The 24,872-nt window shown below is 44.5% G+C and overlaps 1 protein-coding gene across 2 annotated transcripts in view; it reads left to right on the top strand.

Moving 5' to 3' along the window:
• Positions 1–23,895, top strand: part of SV2B (synaptic vesicle glycoprotein 2B) — a 65,397-nt gene extending 41,502 nt beyond the window's left edge. For both annotated transcript variants that reach the window (XM_005436620.3, XM_027801618.2), the window contains 11 exons: positions 8,033–8,213; positions 8,851–9,002; positions 10,857–10,990; positions 12,163–12,252; positions 14,357–14,467; positions 15,582–15,670; positions 16,406–16,570; positions 19,157–19,290; positions 19,966–20,166; positions 22,464–22,623; positions 23,568–23,895. In XM_005436620.3, coding sequence (XP_005436677.1) covers positions 8,033–8,213; positions 8,851–9,002; positions 10,857–10,990; positions 12,163–12,252; positions 14,357–14,467; positions 15,582–15,670; positions 16,406–16,570; positions 19,157–19,290; positions 19,966–20,166; positions 22,464–22,623; positions 23,568–23,751 — 1,601 coding nt within the window. In that variant the 3' untranslated portion in view covers positions 23,752–23,895. The remainder of the gene's footprint in view (positions 1–8,032; positions 8,214–8,850; positions 9,003–10,856; positions 10,991–12,162; positions 12,253–14,356; positions 14,468–15,581; positions 15,671–16,405; positions 16,571–19,156; positions 19,291–19,965; positions 20,167–22,463; positions 22,624–23,567) is intronic.
• Positions 23,896–24,872: the final 977 nt, after the last annotated feature.

Genomic DNA, 24,872 nt, shown 5'->3' with positions numbered 1-24,872 from the left:
TTGCTCCTAGGCAGCTGCTAACATTTAAACACATGAGAAGGTCTCAGCCATAACAAGAGAGGCCAGGAGGGAAAAAATGGGAAAAAAGTCAGGTAAGTAATCAAACTCTTGCAGAAATAAGAAGGGACAAATAAGAGACCTAAAGTAGATGCCCCCTAAAGACCAATTCCGTGAAGCTCAGCATCTGCCAAAAGGACATTTTGCATCAAATACTCTGTATATTGCGTATTTTTCCTCCCTTGGAGAGCAAGCATGGGAAAATATCGAGTAAATTATGGCCAAATTATGCAAAAATTACAAATAAACAGATGCCCACAGTGTTTCATGAAATGTGTGAAATGAATATGACACATCTTAGAAAACGTTTACATTTTGTTCTGAAAATAAACATCTCGTCATCAGATGCAAATTAACAGCTATTTTAGCCCTAAATATCCCTAGTGGGACAAAACACATATTCGGAGGTTTTCTGTTATGTGAAATGCTATTTTAAAGATGATTAAAGTGGTATTACAAAAAAAAAAAAAAAAAACCAAACGAAACCAACCAACTGTATATATTTTAGCGGTTTGATTTCATCAATTTTTATCGCTAGTTGTTAAGAATAAATTTGGTAGCTTGTAACATTGTTTTTGCATATTCATTTGATAGATCTCCTTTACTGAGCTTTCACCAGCAGTAGTCTAATAATAATTAATTCCTTAAATTTACTGAAACAGAATATTCCTTTTCAGTATAATATATCCTGTCAGAAACAGATTTTTTTTTACTTGCTAAGCATAATCATAAGAAAAATCATAAAATTTGTATTTACTTATTTGCTGAAAGGCACACAGTATCATTATTTGGAGAAATACCATATAAATGTATATCTTCAAGTGCTTTTAATCACCTCTTAGAGAGCTAAATATCATATTTGCAAGCATAGAGCAGTGAGTGGACAGCAAGTATAAAAGATGGTGACATAGTAATGTTTTAAACTTTTTCGCATCCTGCATATGAAAAACTCCAGGCACTGTTAAAGCATCAGACTTCCCAGACCCCCAGAGCTGCAGTTGTGTTATCATCATTTCACAGTTCAGTAAACTGAGACAAGACAATTTTTAAGGGCTTTGCCCGTAACTGCAAAACAGCCACACCGGTGCTGAGAATAAAATCACTTTTTCAGGAACACAGCTCCCTTTCCATTTTATGATTTCATAATAATATTTTAAGGAGAATATCATTTTACAGACTCTTAACCTTGCAATGTTAGATATAAAGAAATAGAAAAAAGATCCTATTAGTAGTTATGGAGTCAGGTAGCAATTCAAGCTTGGCTGTGTGAGTCAGGTTGAATAGGACCTGTAACAATATCCCTGCTTTTAGTTGTATGAAGACAGTGTGTATTTTATTATCGGCTGAGATAAAATCTGGCCTCAGTTTCTCATTGACCTGAATTCACCTGATATGACAGTAAATCCTAATCCCCTCGACAGAGCTCACTGGATTTTCTCCACTTTTTTTTTTTTTTTTTTTTTTTTTTTTTTTTTTTTTTTTTTGATGGATAAGTGCAGACGAGCCCAGCCATGGCTCCCTTCTTGCTCTGCCATGGCTTGGGGGTGCCGGCTTTGCACCTCCTTGCCTGCGGAGCCCCAGCACAGCAGCCAGCTATACCCTGGCGAGAACTGCCCGTGTCCACGGGCCGAGCATCAGGCACGAATCCCTGGCTGCAGATTTGCTCCTGGGCACAAACACTCCCGCAGCCCAAGGAGCATCATCACCTCGAGCAGTAGGGACATGTTAGGGGAAAAAAGGTGGGTTTGCACTTCGGGAACACCCCACACCTTGTGCAGGACCAATATGGGGATGGCTGCATCCCCGTTTATACACACTGCAGGAATTTCATCTGATGAGAGCCAGCATGAACAGGTTTTCATTTCACAGCAAAGGATTTGTTTGGCTTCCTCTGTTGAAAACTTTGCTTTAGCAGAGGGGTTGGGTGGGGAGAACCAGATGGTGCCCATGAATATTGTAGTGATGGACAAGTCCCGTGGGGGGACTGTGAAGCCGGCTGCATGTAAACAGGCACCCACGTCCTGCTGGCAGCGCCCGCGGAAGGGCTCGGTGCGCGCTGCCTCGCCAGTGCTGCGTCAGAGCGCTCGTGGATTCGTGCAGCCACCTTTGGCTGTAATGTGCAGAATCCCCTCGATCTCAGCAGCCAGATTCACCCCATAACCACCCCCAGATCCCTGAAAACAGAAAGCTGCCTTTGGCATGGGTGACCCGATTCTCAGTGGCAGTCATTAGCTGTAGTTGAAGTCTCTCTTCTTGTCAGCAAGGCCAGTGCAATGAGACTGCCCCTTGATTTGATTTGCATTTACAAAGGCAAGGAGATTCACGGGGAAAGCACTAACAATCCTACTAGGAAAAGCAGATTAGAAATTTCAGGAAGAAAGGGAAAAAGGCCACTCAGTCCTCAGCTCATCCTCTGCCGAGACTGTCCCCGGTTCTGGGACATGCCAGTCATCACTAAGGCACAAGACAGTCAGGACTGCCACTGCCTTATTCTTATTTAAATTACTTACACACACTCTGCCTTGCTTTATCCATCTCCCAAATCGTCTAGACCTGACTCACAAACTTTTCTTTGTGTCCATGAAGCACACCCGTGTATAACAGACTCTACACCATTAAAAGCGTTGGGATTTCATTTATATTACAATTTGAATTGCACGATATGTAAGGCCCTAATTCTTTTCTGCTGTCCAGATGCTCCCCTTCTCCTTCTTACGCCGTAGGGCTGTACTCGTAGTGGCCTGGGCTTTGAAGGCAGGTAGGAGCATCCATGTTCCTGTGGTTACCAGCTCCTTGCAGACCTGTTAGCAGAGGTGAGACAACTCTGTGCCAGGACCCAGGCAGGCTCCTCACCTTCCTGACAACCCCAGGGGCTCTGGGACTAATTCTTCCCATTGAGCTGGGATTTTTCTGCTCAAATTTTCCATTTATTCCATGAGTCCTTGTCCTGACATGAAAGGGATTATTTTCAGATGTGCCTCGTTTTTAACAACTTTAATCCTTTTAACTGCCAATGACAGAAATTCATGCCTGTGATGGAGATTTAGGTAAACGTTGAATTTTTTGTTTTCTTTCTGAGGCTTTTATGAGTCTACTTTTGATTATATGGAAATAGTAAAAATACGGTTTAGGGCACACATAGCTGTACACTGTATCCGCCTTTCCTTATTCCTAGAACTTCAGCTTTTCAGCCCAAAATCCCTGCCTAACATGGAGCACACAACTTCAATAAAGGCTAATAAATTTTTTAACACGAAAATGCTGTATATGTTACCTCTTTTCCAATGGGAATAAGCCCAGTCAGTGGTCACATATTTTCCTTATAACTTCAGGATTGGGTGAGTCATGACCCCAAATTTATTCTTAGAATTTCTGCTCTTTGGTTTTCCACTGATTTTATGGGAGGCTGTTGCAGACTTTCCCCACAGGCATTCATTATACTCCATGACTCGTGGAATAGTCTGCAAGTAATGGTTTATTCAGAGATGCCCTTAACATTTCACCTAGGCAAGCACGTGTTCATCTGGAAGCTGAGCCCTGCTAGCACAGTCTAGGTCTGCCTGATCCAAAACCAAGGTTTGAAGTCAAGTTTCTGGTAGAGACCATTGTAATGCTGTGCCGTAGAACATTTGATGGACAGAAGTAACACAGCGAAAGAAATACCATTTAATGGTCACTTTTCTTGGTCTAACTCTCCTTAAAATTTCAGTTTCCTTGGTATGAGCTGGATCTCTTTCAGAGGTAATAACCATGACTGTGTTCTCCAGAAGACTCTCTCTCCTGCATGGAGACTAGCTATTCTACTCCTCCCTGGGTCCCTGCACCTCATTGTTAATTCAGGGCACAGCAATCTGCAAAGCCTGACGTTGTTCTGCACCTTGGGTCCCAAAATCCATTAGCTGACAGTGTTTTACAGCAGCTGCCCCAAAAGTTTTAATGATATTGTCCAGAACGTGCAGTCTTCCCAGAAGACACCTCTCCATCATAATAAAATGTTCTGCTGATTTTGCTTCAGCCCTGAAGTACACATTTCCATAACTGGGATCTTTCCCCTCAGAAACTGGCTAAGCGGACAGTCTCTGATCATCTGTGAGGTTTCCTTTACTACAGATTTTAATTCTTTTAAATTTCTGGGGGACAATGGATCCAGTGGTTTATCACATACAATAACCAATTAGGGCCACATCCTCTGAGTTCGTGACACTAACAGCTCTGCTGTGTTTTATGTTGCTCATTCTTTGATGGATGGTGTGTTGCAGAGCTATAATCCTCCCTTCCATCACAGGTTTGAGGTCCTCAGTCAGAATCTGCAGGGGTTTGTCCACAAAAGCTGCTCCACTCCACTGCTTGGTGCTTGGTTTCAAACACTGCCACATCTCATGCTAAGCCCCCTCTTGCCCTGGCCGGAGAGCTGGCTGCCCTGCCACCAGCCAGGGCACACCAGCTAGAGGACAATAACAACCTCCTCCACCTCCTCCTGGCCTGGGACATTTTCTTTTACCAAGGGGATTTGGATGAACATCTGCCATCCAGGGAATTTTTTCCGGGGAAAAAGAAATAGTTAATTCTGGCAGATAACTTTTTCTTCCTCATTGGGGTCTGGAAGCGTGGGCTGAGCTGTGCTGTGAGCCACTCGCACGGTGCTGGCAGGGCTCCCAGGGTGGCTGCGATGCACCAGTGAGTGGACACAGGGTGCACCATCACTTCTGGCTGAGATCAGAGCTGCTCCATTAAATGTAGCTCAGAGGCCAGGATAAAAGCATTAAGCCTTACAGCACTGCATTAAGATTCTTCCTTCAGAAAGATTTTGAACTGAAAGTTTTTTTCCTCAGCTCTCCCTTGTCATTTGCACTTCTGTGAACAAGCTGGAGGCCAAAGGTAGTAGAGAAAGAGATCCCAGATTCTCAGGTGTGTCCATACCTCCTCTGGCTGCTGCAGATCAGTGTCTGAAACTTTAACACACCTTCAGATCACCTCACCAGGACAGCTCGGGTCAAGAGGGTAGGGCAAGGAGTCAATACTGCAGAGCCACAGGCTTGGTGGAGGTACAACGGTGGTGGCAACTTCCTATGCCACGGTTCTGCTACAAAGGCTGTTAAAAGGCAAGAACAGATTTTTTTGCCTTTGACACACAAAATCCTGATTGCCCGGTAGACATTACATGGATAGAAAAAAAAGCATTCACAGAGCGGTGACCCCACCACCCTGCTGTGGAGCAGGGGAGATTTCAGAAGTCTGAACTTTCCCACTTCTGATCAACATGAGACAAGCATCCTTCAGATGCTGTAATGGATCTCTGCTGCATAGCTTTTAATTTAGTAATGCATTTCAAATCTAGTGTAGGTATTTGCAATCAAAAGACAGAAACAGCTGCCAAATAACTCTGTGCATTAGTCCTTGGCTTTGCTGGATGGCACAGAACAGCCTTCAGCCATCAGACTGATCATCTTGTTTAAACATTAACAGACTTCAAAAAAAATTCATCATCACCTTGTTTCCCAGGTGATGTATTTTTGACAGAACAGGTCCTGGGGAAGATGTTGGCTCTCAAGAGAAGTAAACGTTTGGTTCAAGGTGAGGAATGACCCTCCAAAGGGATGTTCTTCAGCCGTGCCTGAAAAGTGTTCCTTTTAGCTGCATTTCTTCGGTCAGTGAAAAGGAATGTTTCCTATCAAGGCAGCGTATTTACTTGCTCAGCATCTGTTGGTTTCACTAGGATCCGGGGCTGCAGGGAACTCTGCTGCTTGAGTTATGGCATTTCCTTCAACCCCTGCTCAGCTGGGTTTTGAACCTAACATGACCGCATTCTACAAACATCTCCAAGCATCATTTTTTCCTTCAAGAACTACTTGCACTGCAAGTTCTGCTTTCCAGCAAGCAGATATTCCTCCATCCTGACATAATTCTGCTCCTCTGGATCGTATCCAGCCATGATCAGGCTGTGTCAGGTTCTCTACAGCATGACTGTGCAGCCTATAGGCATAGATTGCCTATGGTGTGTGAGATGACACAGGAGGTGTTCTGGGAACAGCTTCTTGCACCTCTGTGCTCCCCAGGAAGCACAGCAGTTGCCACCACTTTCTTCTGAAATGTGGTGATGGTGATGCTGCTCCTACTCTGCAGACCACTAGCTTGCAGTAAGCAGCTCTGAGACATGTGCGGCTCAGTAGCCATGGAGCTGCCAATGCAGCAACAGATGTGCTGCCCCAAGCCCTTCCACGCCAGCAGCTGGCAGAGCCATCAGAGCATGCAGTAAAGTCACCTGGTCACCAAGCGTTTTGGTCCTGCTATGCTAAGGCGGAGGCAGCCGCAGGCACACACAGCAAGTGAAAGCATCAAGGGCTTTGTCTTCTGCACTGTGAAACTCAGAATAACTTCAGTAGCATGGACCCATTTGCTGATAACCTGTCTCCTTGTGGTCTTGCCTCATCTGGGCTTTTTCAGAGGAGCCTTCGAGAGAGGAGCCTCCTGCCTGATCCCTTTCACCCTTATATGGCTCAAAAGAATGAACAGAACTTCTTCACAGGGAAGCCTAAAACAAAAATCTGAAGCCCACACACCAATACAGCCTTCCAAGACCAGCTTCATGCTCTGCTAGCTGCTGGACTGATCAATTATCAATTCCCAGGTGTTACTACTTAACAGCAGTGCAGATCATTTCACTCTAGCCGAACAATGTTTCCAACTCCCTAGCACTGATTGCTATTAGATTTTAAATGCTTAATATCTGATCCTGCTTTCCTTTCACATCATAACACCTGCAGGCTTCAACAGGAATTTTGCCAGCAAAAGGACCATAGCTTGTGGTCCTTCCTAGAGCTATTGCTCACCAAAGTCGCTGCATCTGGAAAGCAGACAAAATAAATAAATAAAAATATTCCTGGACCTTTGATCGTTACTGATTAGTGCTATTTACACTGGTACCTGCATAAAGGAGAAGGTAATATAATAGATGGCCCTTCTGGTGGTGGCGGAAGAGCCAAGGACAACTGCTGTGTCTGTAGACCACAGTTGCAAGCACAGTGAGCTGGGTACAGGGACTTGGTTTGGAGAAGAAAACCATTCTCTCCTGTTCAGCCTGGCACTAAATGTAGTCACTGAAACTGCCTTTTGAGGATCCCCTAGAGAAGATCTAATGAAACCGAGTTAAAAAGAAGAAACCATTTTTCTTAACGATGTCAGAGTGATAACTCTGTAGAGCAAACTGTCAAGACAAGCAGTAGGTTCACCCTTCTCCTGAAATTGTCATAACAAGACTGCACTCTTTTCTGTATGTTGTCTTTTAGTTAGAAGCCAGAACTTGGCTCAGTAGCGAAGGAGGTAGCTGTGCTACACAAGGTGAGTCTCAGTAACAGACTGCTCCTTTCAAGTAAAGCTAGGAAAAGTAGAGGATGAAAGAGATGATCTACTGTGAGGGAAGCACGGGTAGGACAGGTAACCTGCAGAGATCTAGCCATGCTTTAGCAGTCTCTCTGCTCCCACAGCTTTCCGAGCACAAACAGCAGCCAGAGGCAGCCTCCTCCCTATGACCCCCTTGTGCTCAGGGGGGTTAGCAGAGTTAAGACATCAGATTTCTGTTGTATTGTTGGTGGCACATAGCTGGGACACGTGCATCCTAAGCTGCTTATGCCTGGCCATTGCTTACGTGCGGGGGATGTGTAAGCCGTAAGGTTGGGAAAGAAAGATGGGGGTCTAGTGAGACGGGGGTATGTCTGTATTGCATGATGCAGTGCAGTAGGGAGTGATGCGAGCTAACGGGCACAAGGTGGGGAAATTAAGTTCCAGAGATGGAAAGAGCTGGCACCTGAGACAGCTAATCTGAGGGGGGTGGGGTATCTACTTCAGTACATAGTATGCTGGGTTGACATCAGCTGCCATACAGGAGCTTTAAAATCTGCTTCTACATTGCGTACTGTTTCCACTTGGTTACCAAACTCAGTCTCTCTCTCTTTCTCTCTCTCTCTCTCACTTCTAGGCTTGATAGTCTACTTAGGAATGATGGCAGGGGCTGTCGTGCTGGGAGGCCTTGCTGATAAACTGGGAAGAAAGAAATGCCTCACCATATCACTTGCCATCAATGCTGCCTTCGCGTTCCTCTCCTCCTTCGTCCAAGGATACGGATTCTTTCTCTTCTGCCGCCTTATCTCGGGCCTCGGGTGGGTAACTGGTGAATCCACCCCATGTCCTGGAGGAGTCCCATCACAGCTGAGCGGTCTGGGTGTGTGGGGTAGGAGAAGGAAGGCTGCCCGGGAGATGCATCTCGGGTACCAAGCTGGGATGGCACTACTGTTCAGCACGTGTGGTTGCATTACCTCACTCTTGACCCTTAAAGCGTTAGTGGTAGGAAAGTTTAGTCATTGACATTCTTCTGGTACTGCCCAAATTGTGCAGAAAGGTGAATGAGACTGAGAAATGCCCACCTAGGTTTGCAGCCCTGACTGCCAGGGCCTCCAATGAGACACTCAGCAGTTCCCATCGCCTGCCTGTATTTTGCCTCCCTAAAATGAGGGATCACAAGATAACAACAGAGAAGATGTCGAGGTGAAGAGCAGGGGATTACACTGGCCTTATATAAACTGTAGAGGAAATTCAGTTTTCAGAGCATGAGAAGCATCTTGTTTATCTTTGATGTCTAATACCAGTCCAGCCACAGAGATTTGCATTGCTCCTACAAGTCTCACTTTTGTGTAGTGTGTCTGTGAGTGTGACCTTCCCTCTTTATATGTGCAATCCTCACTACAAAGACATCATAGAAGACTCTTATTCTTCCCCTGTGCTGTTTTTTCTCCTCAGTATTGGGGGTACCCTCCCCATCGTGTTTGCCTATTTCTCTGAATTCCTATCTCGTGAGAAGAGGGGGGAACACCTGAGCTGGCTTTGCATGTTCTGGATGATTGGTGGCATTTTTGCTTCAGCAATGGCCTGGAGCATCATCCCACATTACGGTAATTGGTTTGTGCTATTGACTTTTGACAACACCACGTTCCTGCATCACTGCACTACTCCAAACCCCTGCACAGGTAGTGTTAGTCGGTCCTTACACATCACAGCATAAACACTGAAAATAAAAGACACCTGAAGTGCACACAAAAGGTCTGATAAATTGACTGCACGAATGATTGATTGATACTAAGGCTGTAAATAGGACTGGCGAGGGCTGCTTTGCATCAAAAGCTTCAAATATACCCCTTGAATTATACTGCTAGAGCCTGCGCTCTTAATCTAAATGTCAGTCCAGGGAAAACTGGACCGAGATTATATTGCAAAAATTGATCCAGTTATCAAAAATAACTTTAATCAGGGAATTACTTGGTACAATGAATGACATCAGTGAGAACAGCACATGCTCTTTTCCTTAGCCAAATGCCAGCGTGTATCTGGCAACACATCTCCCCAGCATGTGACAGGCTGGAGTCACATCTGACTTCACCTGAATAGGTTCAGGAGTGGAATGGGTTCCCTGCCCATGAGCTGGAAGTGGGAGAGGAAATAGTAGAAGGATGTACTCCGAAACAGATTCATAATCTGAGGAGCAAAAGTCTGCATGTCACGTGGTATCCTTGTAACTCCTGTATATCCTAGGCAAACATCAGAAGCAAATATCTAGTGGAAAAGATTAATTCCCTCAGTATTCAGTGACACCAGCTGTTTGCAAAATCCTGTTTGAGGAAAGTAGGACAGGCCACAAAGACCATGAAGAAAAACACTAACATTTAGCTACCTATCAATTCATTTTTACCGTGTTTAAAGTGCACTCAGTATAAAGAAATGTTCATGCTTTTGATTGATATGACAGACCATTGGAACAAATAGGCAAACTTACTGCGTAGTGGTTGAAATAATTCTATTATATGCAACTACATTTGTTTTAAAAAGTCCTGATGTACTTACATTACATTTATTTTTCAGATTATTTCTTGATGTGGTCTTATAGCTTCTCTTTTTGGTGTCCCGTGTTCCACCTACTATTTTGGAACTTTGTGAAATGAGTAGAGCACCATGGCTGACTCAGATGAGACCTCTGCAGAAACCATTGCTTGATGACTTCCTTATTATGCGAATGAAAATGTTTATAGAAAAACACTGAATTAAAAAATACTTCTCAGATTTGATCTTAGGGAATGTAAATGGAACAATGTAAGAATGATGCTGTACTTTCTAGTTCTTAGCAGGGGAATACTTGACCTGGTCAGACATCAGGAAAAAAGCAGGAGAGGGGGAATCTGAAATGTGGGATTAGGTTCCTGATTCTTCTAACTTGGAATCCCAGCTCAGGTTTTGCAGGTCTGGAAAAAAATAAACTTGCTTTCCTAGCTCACTTCCATAAAATGTGAAATACCCGTGTGACGTATGAGATGGAAAGGAGCTGTCTTTAACATGCCTCTCAGATCAGAGAAGATTTAACCTTTGTAAACTTTTTGTAACATCACTGAGCAGCAATAAATTATGGCCCTCATTCCTCTGCCCTTTCCCAGCCGTACTTGCCTACAGCTGTGTGGAGCTATTCTTATCACTGGATGATTTCTAAACTCAAAGATAAAAGAAGCTTTTTAAAAGGCAGAGCCTGTGCAAGTGTGTACCATTTTCCGTAATGAACATGAAGTTCATTGCTGCTATCTACTTGCTGTTATCCACTGAGCACGCTTTCGAGCCTCTGAGAGCCATCGTTACTCAGACTAGCAAACTTTCAACCTGTCTCCACGTCATACAGGGCTGTAAATTTCAGAGCTGGTTTAGGAAAGAAAAACCTCAGAATTCTTGGTCAGTTTTTAAAATTTTTTGGCTCTTTCTGTTTCCAGGCTGGGGGTTCAGTATGGGAACCCAGTACCACTTCCACAGCTGGAGAGTCTTTGTGCTTGTCTGCTCCCTGCCCTGCGTCGCCTCCCTGGTGGCACTGAAATTCATGCCTGAAAGCCCGCGGTTTTTGCTGGAGGTAATGTGATTAATCTGAACGTTGCAGTCTGATATTAGCAGAGAATAGCTGGTCCCTAAGGTGCCATTGTCTGTCTGTCTTTCTTCCCTCGCACACGCACAGCATAAGCTCAGAGGCAAAACCACTCCTACATGTCTACACTAGCTCCACAAATTGCTTGAACCCCAAAGACTATAGACTGCAGGGTCAATCAACGATGGTTAGTGCCTCACTCCCAAATGTGGTACAGAAAGAAGGTGAGGAGGACTGGGAATTTTATAAGTCCAACCAAGTCATTTTGAAAACATCTCACGGAGTTTGGGTATGTAACTACTGAATCCTGGTGGAAGAGCAAAGGACAGAGTACAATTTACTGAGTAAAATACACAAACCTCAGAAATCTTAAGCAAGTATTCTTTACTCCCCTGTCACAGATGGTGAAGGGGCTGCAGCGTAAGTCTTACAAGGAGTGGCTGAGAGCACTGGGGGTGCTCAGCCTGGAGAGGAGGGGGCTCAGGGGGGACCTTATCGCTCCCCACAGCTGCTGCAAGGGGCTGCAGCGAGGGGGGTCGGCCTCTTCTCCCAGGTCACAAGTGATAGCACAAGAAGAAATGGCCTCAGGTTGTGCCAGGGGAGGTTTAGATTGGGGATTAGGAAAAATTTCTTCACCAGAAGGGTTGTCAAGCACAGGAACAGGCTGCCCAGGGAAGTGATTGAGTCACCACCCCTGGAGGTATTTAAAAGACATGTAGATGTGGTGCTTAGGGACATGGTTTAGTGGTGGCCTTGGCAGTGCTGGATTTATGGTTAAACTCGATGATCCTAAAGGTCTTTTCCAACTTAAACAATTCTGTGATGATATGATTCTAAGTTAACCCTGCAAGTTTTAGCAGAGGTGGGATTAGAGCTCAGGTCTCCTCATCCATCTCCTCTTCTTCTGGTTCTAAAACTCTGTTCCTGACTCCTCTTCTGCCTCAGAACAGTTTTAGGGTAACTCCTTTCTTCAGCACAGAGATGCTGCGCTCCGTGAATACAAACTGTGATTTCAGCTATTTGCATTTAATGCAGCCAGTGCTGTATGTGTGCTTCTTCTCCACTGTATTGGACCTCTAGAGTTGGTTTCTCTCTATGCTTTGATAAATTACAGACCTGGCAACTCCAACATTTGTTTTCCTTTTCTTTGGTGTTTTCAGATAGGTAAACATGATGAAGCCTGGATGATCCTCAAGCAAGTTCATGACACCAACATGCGGGCCAAGGGTGAGCCGGAGAGGGTGTTTACGGTGAGTTTAGCAAAGCCATCAGCATGTAAAAAGAAAAGCTGGACATACCTTCCTTGGCGCAGCACAGCACCAATTTATTCCTCCTTGGGACTCTCTCCAGACTCTCCCAGACATCAGAAAAAGGGCTCTGAGATAGGTTTTTTGCATTTAAAATTAGATGCCAATCTGTTTTTTCAAGAATTAGTCAATCCTGTGAATTGCAGTGAGTACTCTTAATTTCTGGTGTTACTCTACAGTGCATAGACCAGTGATTTTCCAATTACACACATGCTTATTTATTCTGCTCTAAGAGAGTAAGACCAAACAAGAACAGTATTAGTCATGTGGGAGATCTGAGTCACTCCTTTCTCCATTCTGGCTTCTAATCAAACTCTGATTAAACTTCACGTACCTTCTAATGAGCTTCCCAAACTCCACCTGCCTCATAGCCGATCTCTAATCTCTCCAAGGGAAAGTGGGATGAGTGGCTATTACTCATTAGTCTGCTGCTTGTTGTGAAAAAGGTCACACCAGTGGACTTCATTAATATTAAAATCAGGTAAAAGGTGCATGCTGGGGTTAGTTGCAAATTACCATAATTTAGCTGTAAACTCCTAGGGAGCCAGCCAGGGAATAGCTCTTGATTTATGCTTTTAAAGATGAGACTACATGTGCTTTTAAAGGATGGAGAAAAGGATATACAGTTGTTTGTAAAGTATGTCTTTTGGAACAAGGAGAGCAAGGCTCCATGTTCAGAAGGGTTGTCATGAAACAGGGCCCCTCAGAAGTGATCCTGCAAGAAAATTAAAGTTTAATATCTGTGCATGAGAGTTGTGTGCAGGTTCAGATAGGAACTTAATGAGCAGATGTTATTTTTAGGCTACCAACCGTCTGACAAATGTGAACCCTCATAGCAAAGGCGAAGGAGACCTGCATGGCAGCAGGAAAAGAGGAATCAAACTTAAATATATGTGTGTGTGTGTGTGTATCTATGTTAAAGTAGGGCACTGTGAGAGTCTGAGCTGAGTAAGAGAACGAAGGAGCAGCTGCACAGCATTCATTAGTGCTCATTACTCCATCCAACAGTGTCATGACTGCCACAGCATGAGCTGATCTCAGTATCACACCTCACGATATGGCGCACTGGCTGAATCAAGATTTACTGACATCCCTTGGCATGGGCGGACAATCAGTGTGGCTGGTGTAGCACAAACTGTCAGATTTTCTGTTTTTCTGATAGGCCAGAAGTTGCCAGTTTATGGTGAGTCAGCTGGTACCGGGACAGTTCCAGATCTGACATTTAAACAGTGCCAGCAAGAGAACACGGAGACTCCGCAGCTGAGCCAAGGCTCCCATTCATACTCAGAAATTTATTCAGTAAATTTTCACCTCCTTGTTGTGTTTACAAACAGATCTGCTTTCCTTGACTATGTCCTTTATTTAAAGTTACTGAGCAAATATTTTCTGGGATCCATTTTTAAGGGTTTTTTTATGCCATCCAGGTGTTCAGTGTTGAAAATTCAGACTGTTTTGGTGATGTACACTGATTGTGAGGTGTGGGCTCACTTGATGACAGGATGCATTTTCAGATGCAAAGATTCCCATCTACACGTTCATTTGTCATAGAAGTTCTGCCAGTGGTACTTAAAAAGGTGCTGAATGAGAAATATTCCTGCCAGTTGTCTTTGAAGAAAGAGATTCTGTGGGTGCTGTTTGATGCAGATACAAGTGGCTGATCTTGGAGATAATTTTTACTGTAATAACCTATTCCCAGTTTCTAGTGGGAGCCTAAGGGATAGAGAAGTAAGGCACATTAGCCAATAAATGAAAGATTAAAGTGGATGTGATACACTTAAAACATTCTATGGATGGAGAGAGGGAGAGAGAAAGGGTGGAGGGGTGGATAAAAGGAAGGAAGGAGAATAGGCTTCTTTCCGTAATAAAATTTCTTGCTGTAATTAGATCAGTTAGCTCAATTGTTAGTGATAACATTCAAGAAAGAGGTAGTAAGTGGTATCAGGTGGAAACATTTCCCAGAAGAGAGTGGAATTTAAAATCTACCCACAATCGATTCTAGAAACTTCAGTCTGATTTTTTTTTCTCCTTTTTATTTTCTTTTTTCCAGGTTTCCTATATCAAAACTCCAAAGCAAGTAGATGAATTTATTGAAATCCAGAGCTCAACAGGGACCTGGTACCAGCGGTGGCTGGTCAGAATCACGACTACTTTCAAACAGGTAAAGAGAGGGAAAAACATCCCACAAGGGCTTCTGAGCTTCAGGCTCCAGCGCCTCGCTGCTTTGGGTCACTGTGCCTTGAAACCCTGACTCTCACTCAAAAACATCTGCTGGTGTTTGCGGAGGGCTGTAATCTCATTGCACTTTCTGTGCAGATGTGTGCAGCTGCAAACTCCCACACTGCCAGCCAGGCCCCGAGATGCCCCGTGAGCCTCACGGTAGTGCCGCTGTGCAGAGCTTCCAGGACAAGCCACAGCTCCAAGCACTTGACTCTCCTGATTGATTCCCTCTCCCCCAAGCCCAAGTGATTTTACCACCCACAGTGGATTCAGAAGAGTGATTGCTCCTTGGTCCTGCTGAGACTGAGTGTCTAACAGTGGTATATTGTCTCTTTGGCTAATTTGGCCTTTCACACACACTATGCTTGCTTACCTATGTCCATGCAGAACTTTGTGGAAAATCTTGCTAGATCTTCTAGTGTAGAAGGATGAGCTTAAAGTAAATGAGACTCTTTCTTAATTAATAACAGTTCAGGTGCTATACTACTACTATATTTATGTAGCAGGTGAAGAGCACGAGGAGTTATGTCCCCTCATGTTCCTGGCAGTGTTTTCTGCAGGGTCAAGAGGAACATATCTCGGTCTGCCTCCTGCTCTGCTTGGCTTCATCCCTACCTGAGTTCATCTTACCCCTCCTAAAGTGCCAGCAGTTTGGGGTTTTCCTCTTCAGCGAGCTTTGGAGCTCAGTTTGAAAGCGCCCCTGAGACCATACGTATATTTAAAAAGACAAAATCATCAGAGGCTCCGAGAACAGGCTCATATCCACATTTACTGATATAACCTGAGACACCGCATCAGCCCAGCCCTAGTCATGCCCCCCAGCTCATTACAGACGTTTCAGGTCAAGTACCCTGGCACAAAGCTAAGTGATCTTTTTGTAAGTCATTTATCTCAATAAATATGGTTTTTAACAAACACTGAATATAAGCCACACATCTGAGCTTCCTCCAATGAGCCCTTTTTACTGACATTAGATTTACGATGCACTCAGAAATTAATCAGCCAAGTGTCTGCTTGGGCGTCCTGGCAGCTCATTCCTTCTCATGGATTTGTAGGTCTGGGACAACGTGCTATATTGTTTAACAGCCCAGTACAGGATGAACACACTGATGCTGGCTGTGGTTTGGTTTACAATGGCCTTAAGGTAAGGTACTTCTTTAACTTCTTCAAGAAACTAGAGGGCCCTCAGAGTTTGAATAATTATTTACACATTTAAATAAACTATTAAAAATTAATCCTGGTCTTATTTTAAAGAGTCTTTGTGTACCAAGCCTTGCTCTCTTATGAACCATTGATCACTCTAATTGCTTATAAGAGTACAAGGTGCTTTGAACAGACCAGGACTTGAGAGGTGGGCAGTAGGGTGGTAGTATATTGACTTTCTCACCCCTAGATCTTTCATTTGATCTTGTCCACACAAAAAAGATACAACCCTACCTGATTCTCAGCTGTTCCTTAGTCTAGGTCAAAACTGTTCAGGTGAGCCTGAACCTAAACTACAAGTAAACTTAGTCCAACTCTCACTTAAACACCACACTTAAAGAAGTTTCCAAACTTCCTACTGCTCTGCTAGTCTCTTGGGCAGCAAGGATAGCACATTGCTCTATTTCCCAGCCAAGGAATCAAACTTAAATGAATTGTTCTGCTTGAAGTGCATGAAAATGGATCAACATGCTTCTGAGATGAGCTGAGTGTGTCCAGCAGGGAGACACTTTGCTTAGTCCTGTGTCAGGGCTGAGCACGAATTTGTATCAGAAATGGATTTGCATTAGGAGTTTAACAAGTTTACAAGTTACGAAGTAGATCATTGGAAAATCACCACAATATTTGCAGTGTCAGTATCTTGTACCCGTAATGTACGTCTCCTATCCTGCTACAGTTACTATGGCCTTATCGTCTGGTTCCCTGATATGATCCGGTATCTCCAAGAAGAGGCATATGAATCCCGAGTGAAGATATTTGATGAGGAGGAAGTCTCACACTTCACCTTTAACTTCACCCTGGAAAACCAGATCCATAGAAATGGGGAATACAGAAATGATAAGTAAGTGAACAGAACTTGGTTCAATGCATTTGGAATGAAATACGTTTCTAGAAAACTTTTTTTTTTCCCCCCAACAACTTGAAAAACTCTGTTGTTCTTTTGGATGCTCAGTTTCTATCTCTCAGATCCCAAAGGCAGTTTTCCACAGACCAATAGACTTTTTATCCTGTTTTTCACACACTCTGCCCCCGCCACTGGCATCTCCAGAGCCAAGGGGATGCCTGTGAGGAGCCCTGCTTCCAGCAGCCCCTCGCTGGGAGGGGGGCGGTGGGCACCCACCTGGCTGGGCAGCCCTGGGTGCAGGGGTGACTTCCCTGAGCACACACTGACATCTACTGGTCTTGGGCAGCAGAGCCCATCGCTTGTGAGACTGCTCTGCTGCCTCATTTCCAAAAGGAAAAGCAATTTTCTCTCGAAGTCCTCAGTGTGACCTGCCCTGCCTTCATCCTGCAGCCCATCAGTGCGTGCTGTGTCCCGGCCAGCTGTGCTTCTGGCACACCGCTCGGCATCTCCCCCCAGAAGGAGTGCGTCACCTTCTCTTCTAGTGTTTTGAAGTCAGGGAGGTCACTGTAGCGGAACATCACTGCTTTCCTCCCTTTCTTCTCCTGTTTGGGGTGGGCCTGGTGGTTTTTTCTTCCGCATCCACACCCCAATCACTCTATGTTCCACAACGATATAAATCCTCGTGATTTCTAGCAGGCCACTATCACTTTTCTAAAACCCAATAAAATGTGTGGGAAAAATACTGCCATGTAAACCCACTGGCGATCCAGTTGCCCCAGATAGGCTAGGCAGAGTGTTGCTCCAGCTGCCTTGCTCTGTGTGGGGAGGTCCCGCTCGGTGTTCTTTACTACACGAAGCACTCATTGTTTTAATCTTCACGGGTGAAACCATGCCTCACTGCCCAGCCAGGTTGTTCCTCTCTCCTCAGAAAATATTTGTCTCCGTTTCCTTGGTATATATCTGATAGACATCGGTGGGGAACCTCAGCATGTGTCCCCATGTCCTTTCAGAGACCTTCCCTGCAGCAACGAGCTGTGCTTGACAGTATAAACCTAGCCCCATAATTCTTATTCCCCTGCCTATCGAGTAGCCAAACAAAGTCTGATGAGATGTGGATGGTGGTCACATTTTGGGATTAGGGAACCTTATCTCATACCCAGATGAGATACTCAGTTCTCACTAAGTCCATTGAGAATTAAGGATGCTGAGCACCCTTGCAGTATGAAGGCATAAAGATATGATGTACCTCACTATTCTCCTGCCTTGGTGTTCTCCAATTCACAAACTTAAAACCTGATCAAGCCCATTCCAGTAATGCCCAGAGCATATCTCAATATGATTTATAGCTGCGTTTTCCCTCCAGCCCTTGGAGTTAATGAGTTAAAACTCCATTGAACACCAGGCCGTTGCTATGTGGCTCTTTTAAAGATGGATATTAAGAAAGCAGACTGCAAGAGAGGGACTTCTAACAGTCTTTGGGAGTAAATACATCACAGACCATTACTGAGCAAATGCAGAACAGCTTAAGTTTTGTTGTAACCTATGAGACCTTCTACACAGAGCAAAAGACTTGAATAGTCTTCTTGTGGTACTTTGTGCATTAATAATATCTGTTAGTAGCTTCAGTTAAGAAACCCTGCAGTGCTCATTTAGTGATGTAAACAGCCATCATGCTACATGGTGTTGTAAAGTGCTCGATTCAATTAAGTTTCTCAGAGTATGTTAGAAGGCTTTTTATTCAGTGACAGTCGTGGCCTCCTTAACTAGAGCAATAATGCTTGCTCTTAATAGCTCCTTACATCTTCCAAACATGCCTGTGCATTAACTAATACATCTTCTCACTGTGCCTGCAAAATTTCACAGGTGAATCAATATTGTGTCATCCTTCAGACAGGCAGGTCAGACATGTCAAGCTTCCCATCAGAGAAGAAATCAATCACCTGACACAGTTGATTATTTTTAGCGTAATCTGTTTTCGTTACAGGATAAGCAATAGTCCCCAAACAGAGATGGTTACAAGCAGAACGCAGATAATCTCCCCGCACTCTAGAAACCCTGCTGCATTTTTGCTTAAAGAATCAGTTTGACTTTAAACAACTCTCAGAAGCCTTTCACCAAATGTTTCAATGGGCTCCTGATAATGTCTGGTTTTATTTATGCTGGAGGAAGGGGCGGAATAAAGAAGGCAGCTAGGTCAGCTCACAAATAAAATGCCATGCGGTGAGTGATATTATGTCTTCTGCAGATGGACTAGTAGTGAATGTGAGAGGACTTGTGTACACTCAGCCTTAGAAGCACGTTTTCTTAGATGGGACTAGTTTGAGGAATAGAAAAACTGCCAGAAATCCTGAAAGGCCTATTTCTCTTTAAAAAAAATCCTTCTTCAAACCCTTCTCTCCTACTAAAATACAAAATAAGTAAGCATGGAGTTGGAAGGACAGTTATGCATTCAAGCAATGCCTTTTCTGTAAACGACCCTAGAAACTGCCTTTGGTGCTGTGACTCCTGAAACAGCCCTTACTTGCTATACAGTGTAGGAAATAATGTAAGGCACGGGTTCAAGTTCTGTTTCCTACCCCACAGATTTATTGGCATGAAATTCAAGGAAGTAAGATTTGAGGATTCATTATTTGAGGAATGCTACTTCGAAGATGTGACATCCAGCGAGACCTTCTTCGAAAACTGCACCATCATCTCTACTGTCTTTTATAATACTGGTAATGGGATTCCTGCTAGGGTCTCATCTGTGTAATCAGGAAGTCTTTTATCAGATACTGGGAGAAAGGATGATAAGCATCTGTGCATTTGTGTGTGTGCTCTGTGTAATGAGAGTCATAGTAGAAAAAAGAGGGGGATGCATTTGGAAGGAGTCTTCAGGTTGCTCCATCAGTGTTTTTAATCACATGGCTTCTGGTGTCATGGGCATCTGCATGGGAAATGCAAAAAGTCTGCACTCAGACCTTGGCAGGTTAAAGTAATGACAAAATGCTGAGCACTTTAACAGCTTGATTCAACAAATGTGGCTTAAACTATAATTTTAACCAACCTGTGGTTGATGATCGTAAGCAGTAAAATATTCATTAATCCATTCTGAAAAAGCTTTTTGCTTCTACTCAGAGAACAAACCATAATGCCATCAAAGCAAAAGCCTGCATTGCCCCGTCCTTGTGGCTTGGGGATACTGGTCCAGGTGACTCCACAAATAAAAGGAGTGGATGAGCTCACACCCACCAGGTGCCAAGCATACAGCTAGAGTTTGCCACTAAAATAAAAACTCCCTGGCCATTTCCATTTGATGAGGCGCTCCTCTCAGATCTTTGATTTGTTTTTGATCCTGACTTCTGTTGCTGCTGTACGAAAGGGGATCAAGACTTTGCCTCTTTCCCTCACAGATCTCTACGAACACAAATTCATCAACTGTAGGCTCATAAACAGCACGTTTCTGAAGGAGAAGGAAGGCTGCCATCTCGACTTTGAGGAGGACAATGATTTCCTGATCTACCTGGTCAGCTTCCTGGGCAGCCTGTCTGTGCTGCCGGGCAACATCATCTCTGCGCTGCTCATGGACAAAATCGGGAGAATAAAGATGATCGGTGAGTGGGGACGATGGGTGCATGGCACAGGTCGTGGGTGGGAGCATGGCTCTGCAAAGAGCCAGGGTCAGTGAGAAGGTCTCGCTGCATCTGCACACACCAATACGAGGGGAGGTGGCTCAGGTGGGGCTAAGTTATTCCCATATCAAAAGAAGCAGAAGGGTAAAAAGATGAGGCAGTGTTGTATTCTGTGGCACTGGGCAAGTTACCTGCTCCCACCTCCTCACCCTGCTTTTCTGTGTATCTGTGACATCCTCTGTTTTTATTTTGGCTTTTATGTCAAAGCCTGCGTGTTTATCCAGTGCTCAGCACAACAGGGTCAGAGCTGAAGCAGGACCTCTCGGTGCTCTTGAGTTGATGCTGATGTCCATAGCACTCTGTATAAAGAAATAAATGCTTTGCTTGTAGCAATACATATTCACAAATATTATTTGATGTGGCCTCTTAACAGCCCAGGAGTTCCCTCTTCCAGTTTCTGATTTTCAAATGATTTTGCAAAGAGCTTCAGAGAGCATACAGTAAATTAAGTGGCCATGTCACAGCCAAGCAAGATGCCACCCTTTAGCGATATGGTAATAAGTTATCACCTTATCAGCTCTATGATTACTTTGGAAACTTCTGGTGTTTCTTCCTCCAGGGTTCAGACCTTGCTCTCCAGGTACTATGGGAATCATGCCTTGAGGGACAGCCAAGTGAGTTAATAAAATCAGTGCTGTGGCTCAAGGATGAGGGATGAATCACTCTCCCAAGCTCTCCTCTCTCTTTCTCCTCTGAGAACAGAGGGATGTTCAGTTAGCTTAGCCTCACTGTCAGACAGGTTAAGGTAAGCCAAATGACCCCAGCAGTGTGTCAGGAATATACGCTAGGGGGGAAATGACCATTCATGTAGTGAATTTGGAAAAGACCCAAACAAACCAGTGGGTCTGTGGGGAGTAAATTAAAGAAAGCTGAACGAGAATCAGATTGTCCACCCTGCAAACATGTCAACACGTCAGCATTTTTGTCTAGAATTGTGATGACAGCTGGAATCCTAAATGCTTATTTCTTCTGCAGAATGAAAAGTACAGAACAAAAATTAGTAACGACGCATTGAAACGTTTCACTACAGAATTTTCAGTTGAAACAGCCTTCTGGCATCCCATCCATATCACTCTGTTGAACATATTATTTCTGGTCAGCTTAGCATGAAAACGGAATTTCACTTCTGTGCTATGTGCCTCGCTGGGACTTCAGTTCAGGGCCGTCATGTTCCCCTAAACCCTCTCCTGTGCCCATCAGCAGATCTCCTGGTGCCCGCGTGGTGACCCTAACGCTGCATTGTACCTCTTCAGCAGGGGGAATGTCCACACCACACGGTGGGGGACCTAGTTTGGCCAGGTACCCATGGAGGAGAAGTGAATATGGAGTCCTGCACAACAACTTTTCATAAACAGGGCACCACAGCGGCGAGATGCAACCTAATGTCCAAAATAAAGCATTTCAGTTGCAGTTCAGCATGCAAATTATTTTGGATGGTATCAAATTGATTAAAAAAAAAAAAACCTCAAACAAACAAACAAAATGGATTTCTGGTAGTAAATGGAGATATTTCAGCAACAACAGAACTTTGCAGTGAAAGATACTTTGATTTTGTGAAAATTGCATCTTTCAGGTGGAAATTCCCAGTGGGGAACAAGGAGTGATGTAGCCATTAGTATTTCTGAATCTGAACTGTGCCTAACTGAGCATGAACGTTCTCACTTTCTCCCTCGGTGATGTTCATAAAATTATGGCTCCTGTGCAAATGTGCCATGAAATCTAATGATGTTCTTATAATTAAGAGAGACCTCAAATGCTTCATACAATTGACTGTAAATTATCCTAATTGGGACTAGAAATGTGTCAAGTGATTTCAATATGATATGAAATGCACCAGCTCTTCACTCAAAATTCAAGCTGAAAAACCTTCACAATGATTCCTCCTCATTGACTTTCATGTTTACTTGCCTCTGCTCTTTCTGGGTCCATCTGGAAGTCTGAGATGCTGGAAACCTGCCTGGAAAAGCCTGTCTTCAGAGTCTTCATAGGGCAGGATTATCAGCAAGATCAGATGGTCACTGAGAACATTTTCAGGCTGGTTTCCAGCATCGGCAAAATACAGACAGGCAACATCAAGGTATTTTTGGATTCCTGCAGATTTAATTTGTTTTGGGGTGAAACACCGTCGCTTGAAAGCCATCTTTGTCAACAAATGTGTTTGCTCAACTGTGGACAGGGGAAACTCGTGCCAACATTTTTCTCTTGGTTTCCCCTTGTAGGTGGCTCGATGTTGATCTCAGCAGTGTGCTGCTTCTTCCTTTTTTTCGGCAACAGCGAGTCGGCAATGATTGGCTGGCAGTGCCTCTTCTGCGGGGCCAGCATCGCTGCCTGGAACGCCCTGGACGTGATCACTGTGGAGCTATATCCCACTGACAAAAGGTGCTCAGAATATGTCTCCTTTTAGTCTCCACCCTTTGACTTTGTCATCTTGGTTCCTGAAAAAAAAAAAAAAAAAAAAGTCACTCTAGATACATGTAGATGGGGGATGTGTATTTTTTATTATTTTCACCAGTCCTTAACCACTGGGTAGTCCTGCAGCTGTACTGGATCAGCATAGACAATTTGCAAACCTAATTCCGCATGGTGGCTTGTATGCAGGGAGTCACGTGGGAATATGGAGATTCTGGACAAATAAAATATGGAGTCTGTCATCTCCATGAACGTGCATGGAGGTCTGGTCTTTCAGACCGTCCCCCAGCCTCTTGTCATAGCTCATCACTGTGACAGCTTTCCCTTCACAACCTGGAGACAACCACTTGCACAGAATGGTTTGGGAGATGGGGCAGCACAGGAAACTTTGGGAGAATGTGCTGCTGATGAAATCTTTCCTTACAACATCATTATCAGCCTTTTTTGCCTTTTTCAGGCTGTTGGAGGAAGCCAGGAGGTAAGGAGAAGGACTGTGCTTTGAAGGCAGTGTGCTTTTAGCTGCCAGGTGAAGCGGGATTTGGAGGAGAGCTGTGGTTGTTTCTCTGGTGACAAGCCACTCCAGCCAGCGCTTGGAAGGGATTTGCCAAGTTCTAGAGCAGGTTGAGGCCAGCTGTCCTGGGGAAGGGCAAAGGCTGACACAGTGGGCCACTCTGGGGCTAGGCAGAAGCCGAGATGAAAAGGAGAAACGAGTACACACAGACATTTTCCTTATTCACACAGACATGCAAAACAGAGACTTCTGTTTATCTATTTATTTATTCTGCCTGGCCTTCCTTGCTAGAAGCATAGCCTGGGCAACATAAGAGCATCCACAAAATTACCCATCCAGATCTTCTGTAGTTATGCCAAGAACCTCCCACCTAACCACTGCTTTCTGCTGTTCTTCCCCACAGGGCAACGGCCTTTGGCATCCTCAATGGGCTTTGCAAGTTTGGTGCCATCCTGGGGAACTCAATCTTTGCCTCTTTCGTAGGGATAACTAAGGTGGTTCCCATCCTTCTGGCTTCCTCTGCTCTGGTTGGAGGTGGCCTGCTCGCCTTGCGCCTGCCAGAGACTCGAGAACAGGTCCTGATGTGAGCAACTGAGGCCAGGGGGGCCGGGGGGGCAGGCGTAGAAGAAGAACAAAAAAGAGCCATGTTTGGAACAATCAAAATGTCCATCGCTGTCCTGTTTTGTTGATACCTCAAAGAGAGATGGCAGAGGGAAAGAAGAGCCCAAAGGGATAACCCCCCCCCCCCCCGTAGTTTCTGACCCTTTTACAGCCACGACTGGTGCATGCAGCTGCCCCGCACCCCTTGCAGAGCTCGGGTTAACCTTGCCTCGGCGGGGAGCCTGCCCCTGCCCTCTCCATCCCAGTGTAACCTCACAAGACGCCAACAGCGGCTTCGTGCATGTGTGCGCCCGCGTGGGTGCGAGCGTGTCCGACGGGAGAACAGATGCTGCCCCCCTCATGCCTTTGCCGAGCTGCGAGATGCCGCCTGCCTTGCCCAGCACCCCTTGGCAATTCATAGCAGCTGTGCTCAGACAGGAGGGCATCCAAAGGGGAGGCAGGTAACAACCCTACTGCAGGCGAGCTACAGCCATAGGGACAAGAGCTACAGATATGGCTAGTGACACTAGCTGTCTTGAGTTTGGAGTTACCACCCAAACTGTCTGGAAGAGTGAGAGTCCTGATTTCTGGAGGATATGAGGATGGGTGATCGGCGCACTCAGAAGAATCAGGGTTTCAAAGCCCTTTACTGTCTTTACTTGGGCATAGAGAATCACTAGGCACCTTCTTGGTCTGGGAGAGGAATATATACAGAATTATATACATATATATATGTATTTGCACATACTTTCAAACATACATACACACATCGAAATGATAAGCTATCAAAATTTATAATTTTTGATTTCTGCACCCTTAAGAAGATCTTCAGAGAGACGCTAAAAAATAATCCAAATAATTTGAGATTATCTGGAGTAATGACCAATTTAGTAACACTTCATTCTTTATATCCAGACACCAAATATTGAAATGTGTTGATGGCTGGGAATATATATTTCTATGATGATTAAGAGGTTTTTTCCTACAGCTTTCACAGGAGAAATTGATATGATGTTGGAGCATTCTGCAAACCAAATGTGTACATATTATCCAGTGTAAATAGGGGATTTTTGGTCTAATACCTAGAGTATGGTAACTGTGAATATAC

Source organism: Falco cherrug, chromosome 7 (assembly GCF_023634085.1).
Source record: "Falco cherrug isolate bFalChe1 chromosome 7, bFalChe1.pri, whole genome shotgun sequence".
Taxonomy (NCBI): domain Eukaryota; kingdom Metazoa; phylum Chordata; class Aves; order Falconiformes; family Falconidae; genus Falco; species Falco cherrug.
Note: the sequence above shows the minus strand (reverse complement) of the source record. Positions and strands in the feature narration are given on the sequence as shown.